Here is a 14,123-nt window from a genome sequence, read left to right as displayed (position 1 = left end):
GTACTTTGATCCTGACCCTTATGGGAATCCCAATTGGAATTCTGACCTTAACTTTTAGTTTTTAAATTTACAGCTTTATTCCCAACCCTAACCCTATGTCCCCATATCTAATCCAAATCTTTCACTCTCCATATCTAATTTCTTTAGATTCTTGCAATTGATTTTTTTTTCCTAGACCACCGTACTGAACTTCGCACTTGGCCTTTATTTTTAGTTCAGAATTTCTGGCTTTTAACTTAAGCCGTGTTTTAATGTCGGACTCTGGTCTTTCTTTTATAACCTTTTTCTCAGTCATTTAAAGTATTCTATACATACGTCTTACCCATTTATCCTAACGGGGTTGCCTGTGCCAGTGCACAACAGATTTGTCTGTCACTCATTGTACCTAACGCTAACCATATGTAAGAAGCCACACTTTTTATATTCAGCTTCTTACATAGAAATGGGTCATTTATTTTTTAAACCTTAACCAGGCAAGTCAGTTAAGAACACAGTCTTATTTTCAATGACGGCCTGGGAACAGTGGGTTAACTGCCTGTTCAGAGGCAGAACGACAGATTTGTACTTTGTCAGCTCGGGGGTTTGAACTCGCAACCTTCCGGTTACTAGTCCAACACTCTAACCACTAGGCTACCCTGCCGCCCGCTCTTGCTCAATAGCACATCATTCAATCTATGTTCTTACTGGTTTTAGACTATGTTGAAATAATCTAAATGAATGCAGCGACCACTTCATTAAAAACTATAGATGCATTTGACCATAGAGGTAAATCAGTTGATAAACAATATATTTGTTTATTAGACCTACAAACATAGAACACAATAGTGTATATCATGGGTAACTCCCATTTTCATGGTTAATTGATAGGTGTTCCATTCTCTGGACTGAGAATCCAAAATACTTTGCACAACATATACATTTAGATTATAAAAGAGTTGTAAAAACTAAAACCCAGTGACCAAATCTCTAACATTCCTGATCCTTCCCATATATTTTAACCCTAAACCTCCCACAATAACTATTGTCTATTGTTAGTATCAGTGACCTTAAATATCCCCCTTTTAAAACAGATCGAAATACATTGTTGGATACAGTTTTCATGTCTTTCATTATGCAGACATTTGTTTTATTAGACTATATTTCTCATTAGGAATACGGTTGTCAACGCCCTTGGAGGCTTGGTGCAAAGAAAAAGTACCAACTTCCACCATGGGTGGCTGATAACTAAAATAATGGTAATTCGTGTAGTCGTGTTAAAGTTTTCATAGTTTTCTTGTCAGAGTTTTATGGTTTTGCATATGACTGTGCATTATATGCTGTCGTAATAGGGTTGAGGATCAGATCAAGCTGTCACGATCGTCATGGGTAATAAGAAGCGGACCAAAGCGCTGTGTGGTGTGAATGCATCGTTTTAATGGATGACGAAAACACGTAGTAAACTGAACAAGCCAATAAATCAACAATGACGCTATATACCAAATGTGCTGACCCAAGCTCCTAACATAGACAATCACACAACAATGACAACACAGGTTACCTAAATATGGTTCCCAATCAGAGACAACGACTAACACCGGCCTCTGATTGAAAACCATACCAGGCCAAACACAGAAAAAGACAAACTAGACACACAACATAGAAAGCCCCCTCAGATCACACCCATACCAAACAAAACCTATAAACATACATAGCAAACTATGGTCAGGGTGTGACACAAACCTATTGGGAATTCTTGATCAATCTAAATGTACCTGTTTTCCGTATAGAATGACTTGAATACAGATTATATTACAACTTTGTGTGTTTTGCTTAGTGGTTGTTTCTTTACTAACTAGGAAAACTCAACCGTGTGTAAGTCTGAGAAACATTATTGTGCTGGTTGGTTTATTGTTGTTGAAAGCTTGAAATGTACACACCTTGAGAAGTGATTTTGCAGCAACAGTTTTAACGTGGGTAATCGTATCATATATATATATATATAGCCCTGCATGTTTGAATTAGAGCTCCTTTAAAGTGTTTTCATCACAGCCTGGTAAACACATTCTTGTAAGTTGTCTACGTTGACGTTTCTGGTTATGTCTCACATGTAACATATTAATCCTAAAGATTATGATAATAATGGTATATTATTTTTTATAATAATACATATCTGCAAACCAAATATATTTCTGAAAACCCCTCTTTTTTTTGCATCTTCAATAGTTGTAGATGTTCATATGTTCGTAGATGATCCTCAGGGGCATATAACAACCTGGGTTGTTGTAGAGTGGGCATAAATTCAACACTCATGAGTCAATGTCCTAGCTTTTGTCTTTTTCATAGCCTGTGAGAGAGAATATATTCCACAGCCTTGGTTTCTAATCATACTTTCTAATCAATAAGCGGGTCAAGTAGACCCTAAGAGGGCAGAAGTTATTGTTTACAAACAGTTTGAATAAAAAAACAGTGTTTCATTGTATAAATAGTCTTCAACTAAAAGGTGTTGACTCTCCACATCTATCAAGACAACTGGAGCACTGGGCCAGACACTCTTAAATAGAACCTGGACCAGCTCAGGTGAAACACCTTCCCACTAACGATATGGACAAGCCAGCACAGGTGCAACACATACTGACTAACGAGGTGACACCAGTGCGCCCTACGTGCTAACGAGCTGAAGTCCAACCTCAGAACATAAATGGAAAAACCAAAGACTGTAACACCTTAAAAGAATGCACACCACCAACAGAAAACAACTTCCATTTCACATTATAATCAACTACAATGCTTCACATTCTACAATATTAACATGGTGTCTACTGACTGGCAACAATTAAAAACAAGAAAAAAAGTGTATTTTTTTCCCTTCCTAAAACTCACTTGCTTCTAGAACTCTCTGTCCCCTTGGAACATAACTCATCTCTAATACGGAAAGTCAAAATAATTTGTGATCAATGGACCGCACTGGCTAAACACAAAACACAAATCTTTTTGACTGTCCAACCATGAGACAATCAGAAACTTGTTGTCCTCACCATGGACACAAGCACCAAAAACACTGTTGTTTTGACAAGTAGCAATAAATCACTGATATCGATTAGGGTGGAGGTCAGATTGTACTTGATGTTGAAACTAACATCTAAAAAACACATGGAAATGGGAGATATCTTTTAGCTCACTAGTTAGAGGACCACCTGCAGAAGACAGTCAGCTACATTGGAGTGATGCACTTATTTGTTATCACTCATTGAAATCACGTTGAAATCCATTGTGCCGAGAGGAGGGAGATGAGGTTGCACATCCTGTTAAAACTAACAGCTCAAAAACCACACGGAATCTGTCAATAATGTGTACATCACTGGTTAGAGGACAATTTGTAAAAAACAGCTCGCCACATTTTGAAGTGTTGCATTTTCACTCAAGTGGGTCACCACCGTGGTAAGTGTAACAAATCTTTTTCTCATAAACTTAGTCTCATAAATAGTACTATTCCATTTCAGAGCCTGGATTTTCCCCTGAGGCTAATATCCATATCATGCTGAAATCAATAGAACAGGGGGCAAACGTTTAGGGTTCTACATTGTGACATCATTAAAATACTCCTACTACAATGTTAAAACATTGTACATTGTGAAATCATATCATTGACATGTATGTATTTTCTGATGTTTTTCAGAGTATCTCTGGTCACACTGATCATAGCTATGAGATTTCTCTCCTGTGTGTGTTCTCTGGTGTATCTTCAGAGAGCTATATTGAACAAAACTCTTCCCACATTGATCACAGCTATAAGATGTCTCTCCTGTGTGTGTTCTCTGGTGAATCTTCAGTTTCCCAGATTGAACAAAACTCTTCCCACATACAGTACAGCTATAAGATTTCTCTCCTGTGTGTCTTCAGAAGGCTAAAAAATAAAATAAAAGTAAAAAATAAAAATAACTTCCCACATTGAGTACAGCTTTAGGGGTTCTCTCCTGTGTGTGTTCTCTGGTGAAGAGTCAGATTGCGTGAACTAGCAAAACTCTTCCCACATTGATCACAGAAATTAGATTTCTCTCCTGTGTGTGTTCTGTGGTGAAGAGTCAGATTGCTCGAAAAAGTAAAACTCCTCCCACATTCATCACAGGTATACGGTTTCTCTCCTGTGTGTATTCTCTGGTGCGATATCAGGGTGCTTTTTTGAGTAAAACTCTTCCCACATTGATTACAGCTAAACGGTTTCTCTCCTGTGTGTATTCTCTGGTGTAGAGTCAGAGCTCTTGATTGACCAAAACTCTTCCCACATTGACCACAGCTATAAGGTTTCTCTCCTGTGTGTATTCTCTGGTGTAGAGTCAGAGCTCTTGATTGACCAAAACTCTTCCCACATTGACCACAGCTATAAGGTTTCTCTCCTGTGTGAATTCTTTGGTGGTATATCAGGCTGGTTGACTGAGAAAAACTCCTCCCACATTGAACACAGCTATAAGGTTTCTCTCCTGTGTGTGTTCTCTGGTGTGATATCAGGCTTTTTAGCTGAGTAAAATTCTTCCCACATTGATCACAGAAATGAGGTTTCTCTCCTGTGTGTGTTCTCTGGTGAAGAGTCAGATTGTTCAAAAAAGCAAAATTCTTCCCACATTCATCACAGCTATACGGTTTCTCTCCTGTGTGTATTCTCTGGTGTGATATCAGGGTGCTTTTGTGAGTAAAACTCTTCCCACACTGTTTACAGCTAAAAGGTTTCTCTCCTGTGTGTATTCTCTGGTGTAGAGTCAGAGCGCTTGATTGACCAAAACTCTTCCCACATTGACCACAGCTATATGATTTCTCTCCTGTGTGAATTCTCTGGTGTGATATCAGGCTGGTTGATTGACCAAAACTCTTCCCACATTGAACACAGCTATAAGGTTTCTCTCCTGTGTGTGTTCTCTGGTGTGATGTCAGCTGGCCAGATGTCCTCCATCTCTTCCCACATTGACCACAGCTATAGGGTTTCTCTCCTGTGTGTGTTCTCTGGTGTAGAGTCAGAGTGCAAGATGCACCAAAACTCTCCCCACATTGACCACAGCTATAAGATTTCTCTCCTGTGTGTGTTCTCTGATGAATTGTAATGTCTGATGAGGTGAATCTCTTCCCACGGTCAGAGGAGCAGTGAGTTATTTTCCCTGTGGATATCTGCAGGTGTTTATTAAGGTGTTCTGATCTGGAGAAACTCGTCTCTGCCTCTTCAGCGTCATGAGGTTGTTGAGGCTCCCCAGAGGATCCACGATAGTCCCGTATCTCTCCTGTGTGAAAAACAAAGTCAGACAGATGAATGAAGGCCCACAACAGCGGTAATCCACTGTAAAAAGGTGATGCCAACAGCATAGCCATGATGTTGAACAACAAATCATGTCGGTAATTAATGTAAAAATTATTTGACAGTTGTCTTAAAATGAGCAAGAAGTCATATTTTGTCTTGTTTTCACATAAGTAGTAACATCTAAGATTGTAGACTATAAATAAGTTATTCATGCGGTTGAAACCCTAAGCAGTGTGGTAGAAGACTTTTGGTCTCCAATATAGGCCCTTTTCTGTGTTGCTAAAATTGCGGAATGAGGGCGATGCACAAACAATCTGGTTGTAGAAACTCCTCCCTGCTAATGAGGAAACCGCTAGTTATGGATGTAGTATATCTGCTAATGAGGAAACCGATAGTTATGGATGTAGTATATCTGCTAATGAGGAAACCGATAGTTATGGATGTATAGTGATGTGGAGGAGAAATACAGTCCGATATACTCAGGGAAAGCTCAGATCTGGGAAAGGGTACCACAAAAATTCTGCAGCATTGAAGGTCCCTAAGAACACAGTGGCCTCCATCATTCTTAAATGGAATACTCTTCCTAGAGCTGGTCACCCAGCCAAACTGAGAAGGGCCTTGGTCAGGGAGGTGACCAAAAACCCAATGGTCACTCTGACAGAGCTCCAAAGTTCCTCTGTGGAGATGGGAGAATCTTCCAGGACAACCATCTCTGCAGCACTCCACCAATCAGACCTTTATAGTAGAGTGGCCAGACGGAAGCCACTCCTCAGTAAAAGGCACATGATAGCCTGCTTGGAGTTTGACAAAGGGCACCTTAAGGACTCTAAAACCATGGTGGTGGCAGCATGATGCTGTGGCGATGTTTTTAAGCAGCAGGGACTGGGAGACTAGTCAGGATCGAGGGAAATATTACCGGAGCAAAGTTCAGAGAGATCCTTGATGAAAGACCTGCTCCAGAGCACCCAGGACCTCAGACTGGGGCAACGGTTCACCTTCCAACAGGACAACAACCTTAACCTCTCTGCGCACGGAACCCGCTAGCGGGCTGAAATTCCACAACATACGGTGATCGTACATAAATAGTCATATTAAACATTCATGAAAATACAAGTGTCTCAAATGTATCGAAAGCCTAGAATCTTGCTAATCTTGCGTTGTCAGATTTAAAAAAGGATTTACTGCGAAAGAATACGATGCGATTATCTGAGCATAGAGCCCCATAAAAACTATTTTAACCAGCACAAGCGTAACATAATCACAAACTGCATTAAAATAAATCGTTTACCTTTGACGATCTTCATCTGTTTGCAATTCCAATGCTCATTGTTACACAATGAATGATCTTTTGTTTGATAAAATCTGTTTTTAGCCTAACACGAAACATTTTGTGAACCGCTTGTATCGTGAATTCCGTCTGATTCCATTTTCGACGACACATTCCAGGTAAATAACCCACACAGAACGTGACTTTTCCAGTCATGTTTGGTTTCACTGCAACCAACTGGTTTATTTGTAATATAATCAAACCTGATGGGCCATTTCGCGGGACACATTGACTGAAAGAAACCGATTTGAAGACAACAAGTCATGATATCATTGTGCACCAATGATTTGCTCGCTGTTTCGTTGATTGACTGTCTTTTAACCCAATGACCACTGATCGCCTTGAAATCTAGCTGGGTAGATAGCCAATGAGCTGAGCTAAACGGCAATACGCTATGTTTATGTGTTGCAAGACCAACCCATGTAGTAAGCTCCAGCGTAAAGTGAGTCATTCACTATTGAAGTTTCATACCGGAAGGAGAAACACATATTACGCATTGCATTGTTTGGTGAACGCGCAGATTCAGCTGTTTACATATCAATCATTATGGCGACTAAGTCAGGGAAAGCTAAATCTAAGTCTAGATATACAGACGTACAAACAACTTTGGAATAAATTGATTGGGAAGGTGAGACAGAGATTGTTGTAGGACGATTCATTTAGCGATTGTGGAGGAATATTTTTTGAATGGGAGAGGACATCGTTTTGGACTGGTAAGGTCTTATGCTAATGCCCTTGTTTGAAATTAATAATAGAAAATATTATTTGTGATTTTTTTTTACATTTTAGAAGCAACATATAAACATGTAATGTCATGAAATGTGAGATGCGTGTGTCTGCCGCCCCACCCCAACCCACATGAAATAGCCTATTTGAGGCTGTTGAGGAGAGGGCAGGACCACATCAATGGCCAAAGTGAAATGGAGACAGTAGATACAGCTGAAATGTCATAATACAAAAGAGACAGTAGATCTAGCAGGTCATAATAATATATTCAACCTTATGTTCCCTGTACTCTCTATATATATATCTGTTTATTATACCTGTTGATACAGGGCTCATATGTGAAACTATTCTAACTGAACATTTTCTTTCACAATGACACAGACTCCAAATGGGAGTCTTATCCGGTGTCCTGTGTGAATTTAAGTATGCTCTCTCTAATTCTCTCTTTCTCTCTCTCGGAGGACCTGAGCCTTAGGACCATGCGCCAGGACTACCTGGCATGATGACTCCTTTCTGTCCCCAGTCCACCTTTTTAGGGAGTTTTTCCTAGCCACCGTGCTTCTACACCTGCATTGCTTGCTGTTTGGGGTTTTAGGCTGGGGCTATTTAAATTGATTTGGTTTGCTAGAGGACTGAGGGTCTTCCAAATATTGAAAGTGTGTAAATAGTTACCCATGTTATTTTGCAAATATATATATATATATATATATTTTTTTAATCAATTATTATTATTTTGTTCATTTTTTTTTTTTTTTTTTTTTTTGGGGGGGGGGGTGTTAGAATACTAATTTGGTATTTTGTATATAGTTATTCGTTTCAAAATGTATACTTCACCAATTTGGCCACTTGGGGACATTTGGGCTACTTGTGTGGGACACCTGGGTGACATCATGATAAATGTCATGTAGCAAACTCATTTTGGAAGTTATCATTCTGAAACTTACTGTTTCACTCTTACTGCCAACTTGTGTTTTTCACTGAAATTATCCCCATCATCCTATCTGAATTTTTGTTTTATCTTGTTCATTTTAAGAACATATGTTTAAAAACATGTGTTTTTTTCATTGTTTCATCTAAACCAGATCTATTGTGTTATATTCTCCTACATTCAATTCACATGTACACAAACTTTAGAGTGTTTTCTTTCAAATGGTACCAAGAATATGCATATCTTGGTTCTGTGCCTGAGCTACAGGCTGCTAGATTTGGGTATGTCTTCAGGCGGAAATTGCACAAAGTAGGGGGGTAGCTGTAAGAGATTTTAAGCACACAACCAAGACAACACAGGAGTGGCTTCGGGACAAGTCTCTGAATGTCCTTGAGTGGCCAAGCCAGAGCCCGGACTTGAGCCCAATCTAACATCTCTGGAGAGATGTGAAAATAGCTGTGCAGTGATGTTCCCCATCCAACCTGACAGAGCAAGAGAGGATCTGCAGAGAAGGATGGGAGAAACTCACCAAATGCAGGTGTGCCAAATAAATTTGCTAAATGAAAGGGAAAAAAGTAATTTAATACATTTTAGAATAAGGCTTTAAACAAAATGTGGAAAAAGTCAAGGGGTCATACTACTTTCCGAATGCATGTATACAGCAACAGCTCCCCCATAAGCATTCCTAGATTTTCTGTAGATCTTATATCCCTGTATTGCTACTGCTGTATCAAAGGAATTATCTCAGTGAGTTTCAGAGATGAACAGTACAGTGCATTCCAAATTCAATAGACAGGCAAGTAAACCCCCAAAAAATTCAAAGCGTATATAACGCCCGTCCAAGAGACTGTCGACGAATCGCGTTCAGATTGTCATGCTGTGACACGCAGTTCCTAAGCTAATTCTCACTAAATCCCCTTTTAAAGTCAGGGTATGAGTCGAGAAACAGGCCTATTTTCCTTGAAAGTACATAATGTTACGATTGCAAAGCTACACGATATTACAGAGAACAAGTTAATTATCTCACATCTCTGAAAATATTTGTAATGTTGTGCTTCTTGTTCACAGAGGGTAATTCATGCCAATGTTCTTTTCGTTAAGCTGTTAATACGAATCGAAAGTAGTTTCCAATATCCTCATTTCTTAAAGTATTTCTGGTGATAGCAAGTCATAGTGATACACAAGCTAGGTCTATTTGAAACATTGCCATCCCATGGCAGTGTTTACCAGCCTCCAGGTTCAGAATTTTAAAACCACATAAAAATGATTTAAAACACAATTATATTTTTACCCAAAGTTAAGATGTAAATTATTCAAACTGAACATAATTAATGCTGGTTATTATTTTAGGCTATTTTAGTTTTGGAGTCGTAAAAAAGTTTTGGAATAGTTTTCAATTTTCAAACAGATTTGTTATTTTATTTCAATTTACTAAAAAGTTTTCCCCTAATTACTTTTCCTATAATAAACATGGAGGTTTCCCCTATCAACCAGTCATAGGTACTGGTGACAAACAGCCCCGTAACCTAGCTGGGAATGGAACAGACGGAACCCTTCTGTGGTAACAGACAGGGGCGATTTGCAATCAAATCTAATTCCCAGGAATGGGGTTACTGAGGTCCACACTCCAGTCCAGTTGATGGTGGTAATGCACCTTAAAGTTGGTTGCCAACTGCCATATAAAGTCCAAAGAAGAAAAAGCAGCCTGATGGAAGGAGAAATTACGAGAAACCAATTTGTTTTACCGTTTGGGGCGTCGCAACTGGTTACCTATTTTGATGTGATATGAAAGTATTATGTGAGTACAGCAATTTATGTTTGTAGAAACATATCCCAAATTGATTATCGATTCACATTTAGATGGAATATTTGACGATTTTGGCTGCCAGAGCCAGTCTACCTCTAAAAGAAGCATTACAGTCCTTGGACCTTGAGGAGTAACGGGGGCAGCAATCACATGTTGAAAGAATAACAAAGCGAACTCCCTGCCCGTTTCGGTAAAAAGCTGAGGGATGGGGCTGATATCAACAATATTGTTTTAACCATGTTTTGAGGATATACAGTGTTTGTTTATATTTACTGACAAACATTGGAGTAAAAGAAAGCTTCTATTTTGCGTTCTGATGGGGTACGACAGTTGACCTAAGCTCATGAGGCATTTATAAAAGTGATTTCTTCAAGAAACAATGGGTACATATCATTAATGTATAAGTCCCAAAATGGATGTAACAACTGCTGATAGCACCTCCTGGGCTAATCTAGTAGGAAATATTGAGGAGTACAGTATTTCAGCATTGTCACTGGATGCATTTGATCAATTGTTGGCCCACTCTTGATGTTCTACACGTTACAGTGCAGCTTCAGCCATTCCTACAGAACAACATTAAAGTGTAGAACCCCTTTACTGCACATTGGTTCAACGACTGCAGATACGGTACTTACTGGTGTTAAACAGATCTCCAACCTCCTCTTCTTCCTCCAATGTGACAGTCATCTCCTCCTCTTTTACTCCAAAAACGGCATCCTCCTCTTCTTTTACTGTAACATCCTCCTCTTCTTTTACTGTAACATCCTCCTCCTCTTTCACTCTGAACGCGTCTTCCTCTTCTTTCACTGAAACGTCTTTCTCTTCTTCTTTCACGGTAACAGCCTCACCCTCTACTTGTTTTTGTATTGTAACAGCCTCCTGTTCCTCCTCCTCTTTGATGAGAGCTTCTTTATCAAGAGGAGAGAAGCTTGGTGAACTCATGTTCGGAAATTTTAGCTAGCTAGCATTAGCGACTAGTCTAGTTCTAAGCTAATTTAGCAAACCAGCTAGCTGACAAACAACGTAAATATATAATTAAGTGGGTCATCGAGTACATACGACAGAAGTGTGTTTAATACACAGCGACGAATATACACTAAAACAGTGTAAAGAGCGTGAATGTTGTAGCTATGTTTGCTAGAAAGCTACCGAGGTGTCTGACGAGCTGTTGTTGTTGAAGGAGCGTCCCGTCCACTAGATTATACGTCACACTGGTAGCGTCGCCGGAACCTAAAAGACGCACATCGCCATCTGATGACTGGAGTGGGCAACGCAGTTGAGGAAACAAAAGTTTATTTTTCATTTATTTAATAAAAGTTTAATTTTATATTAAGTCGTTCAAAAAGAAGCATGTGTTGATTGATTTGTGTTTAATGAGTGAGAATTTAAAACAAACTTTACACCCAGTACATATTTTCATTGAACCATACTTCTGACAGGATCATTTTCACCCCAGAGGCATATCTTTTATCATAGCCAAAAATGTGATTTATTCAATTCTTCCAATTTTTCATGACTTTGTCAATCAACTTGTTCTTAATAAATCTAAATCATGGTTTAGTGTTTCTGTATCAAAATGGACTTTTAACAAATTCAAATCCTTTGGAGTAATGTTGACCCCAATCTACAGACAATACCCCATAAAGACAAACCGAAAACAGGTTTTTAGAGATTTTATAAATGTATTTACTTAGGTATTCAGACCCTTTGCTATGAACCTAGAAATTGAAAATCGATGCATCCTGATTCCATTGATCATCCTTGAGATGTTTCTACAACTTGATTAGAGTCCAATTGTGGTAAATTCAATTGATTGGACATGATTTGGAAAGGCACAGACCTGTCTACATAAGGTCCCACAGTTTACAGTGCATGTCAGAGCAAAAACCAAGCTATGAGGTCAAAGGAATTGTCCATAGAGCTCTGAGAAAGGACTGTGTCGAGGCACAGATCTGGGGAAAGGTACCAAAAAATGTCTTCAGCATTGAAGGTCCCCAAGAACACAGTGGCCTCCATCATTCTTAAAAGGAAGAAGATTGGAACCACCAAGACTCTTCCTAGAGCTGGACGCCCGGGCCAAACTGAGAAATCTGGGGAGAAGGGCTTTGGTCAGTGAGGTGAACAAGAACCCGATCTTCACTCTGAAATAGTTCCAGAGTTCCTCTGTGGAGATGGGAGAACCTTCCAGAAGGACAACAATCTCTGCAGCACTCCACCAATCAGGCCTTAATGTAGCAATGATTAAATTGTCCAAATGTATTTCAATGGACAATTCAGTGAACTGTTCTGTGAAAGATGACATGAAGGAGCTTGCAGGGATTTGTAGTCTGCATGTCATCTACTTTGATGCTAATTAGCATTTTAGAATCCAAGAGTAAAGAGACACAAATATTGATACAAGTATTTGTATTTATTATGTATCCCCATTAGTTCCTACCAAGGCAGCAGCTACTCTTCCTGGGGTTTATTATGGATCCCCATCAGTTCTTGCCAAGGCAGCAGCTACTCTTCCTGGGGTTTATTATGGATCCCCATTAGTTCCTGCCAAGGCAGCAGCTACTCTTCCTGGGGTTTATTATGGATCCCCATCAGTTCTTGCCAAGGCAGCAACTACTCTTCCTGGGGTTTATTATGGATCCCCATCAGTTCTTGCCAAGGCAGCAACTACTCTTCCTGGGGTTTATTATGGATCCCCATTAGTTCCTGCCAAGGCAGCAGCTACTCTTCCTGGGGTTTATTATGGATCCCCATTAGTTCCTGCCAAGGCAGCAGCTACTCTTCCTGGGGTTTATTATGGATCTCCATTAGTTCCTGCCAAGTAAGGTCAGGGAGTATAAATGATGGGAATGGAATTATCCCTCTACACATGTACTGTACTGGAGTTATCCCTCTACACATGTACTGTACTGGAGTTATCCCTCTACACATGTACTGTACTGGAATTATCCCTCTACACATGTACTGTACTGGAGTTATCCCTCTACACATGTACTGTACTGGAGTTATCCCTCTACACATGTACTGTACTGGAATTATCCCTCTACACATGTACTGTACTGGAGTTATCCCTCTACACATGTACTGTACTGGAGTTATCCCTCTACACATGTACTGTACTGAAGTTATCCCTCTACACATGTACTATACTGGAGTTATCCCTCTACACATGTACTGTACTGGAATTATCCCTCTACACATGTACTGTACTGGAGTTATACCTCTACACATGTACTGTACTGGAGTTATCCTTCAACACATGTACTGTACTGGAGTTATCCCTCTACACATGTACTGTACTTATCCCTCTACACATGTACTGTACTGGAGTTATCCCTCTACACATGTACTGTACTGTAGTTATCCCTCTACACATGTACTGTACTAGAATTATCCCTCTACACATGTATTGTACTGGAGTTATCCCTCTACACATGTACTGTACTGGAGTTATCCCTCTACACATGTACTATACTGGAGTTATCCCTCTACACATGTACTGTACTGGAGTTATCCCTCTACACATGTACTGTACTGGAGTTATCCCTCTACACATGTACTATACTGGAGTTATCCCTCTACACATGTACTATACTGGAGTTATCCCTCTACACATGTACTGTACTGGAATTATCCCTCTACACATGTACTGTACTGGAGTTATCCCTCTACACATGTACTATACTGGAGTTATCCCTCTACACATGTACTATACTGGAGTTATCCCTCTACACATGTACTGTACTGGAGTTATCCCTCTACACATGTACTGTACTGGAATTATCCTTCAACACCCTTTACACATGGACTATGGGAGGCACATAGTACTACATAGAGCCATGACTACATGGAACTCTTTTCCACATCAAGTAACTGATGCCAGCAGTAAAATTAGATTTAAAAAACACCTTATGGAACAGCAGAGTTTGTCCAGTGTCTGTGTTCTTTGGCCCATCTTCATCTTTTCTTTTTTTGTCCAGTCTGAGAAGTGTATTTTTCTTTGCAACTCTGCCTAGAAGGCCAGCATCCCGGAGTCGCCTCTTCACTGTTGACATTGAGACTGGTGTTTTGCGGG

General features: G+C 39.7%; 1 protein-coding gene across 1 annotated transcript; it reads right to left on the bottom strand.

Annotated features, from left to right (window-relative positions):
* Positions 1–1,341: 1,341 nt before the first annotated feature.
* On the bottom strand, positions 1,342–11,319 carry LOC135532712 (zinc finger protein OZF-like). Its single transcript, XM_064960178.1, has 2 exons — positions 10,687–11,319; positions 1,342–5,246 (listed from the first exon to the last, which is right to left on the bottom strand). The coding sequence occupies exons 1-2, from the start codon at positions 10,991–10,993 to the stop codon at positions 3,940–3,942; spliced, it is 1,614 nt and encodes a 537-aa protein (XP_064816250.1). The 5' UTR covers positions 10,994–11,319; the 3' UTR covers positions 1,342–3,939.
* Positions 11,320–14,123: the final 2,804 nt, after the last annotated feature.

Source organism: Oncorhynchus masou, unplaced genomic scaffold (assembly GCF_036934945.1).
Source record: "Oncorhynchus masou masou isolate Uvic2021 unplaced genomic scaffold, UVic_Omas_1.1 unplaced_scaffold_1995, whole genome shotgun sequence".
NCBI classification, from domain to species: domain Eukaryota; kingdom Metazoa; phylum Chordata; class Actinopteri; order Salmoniformes; family Salmonidae; genus Oncorhynchus; species Oncorhynchus masou.
The sequence above is the reverse complement of the archived record's forward strand: the minus strand, read 5'-3'. Positions and strand labels throughout refer to the sequence as shown.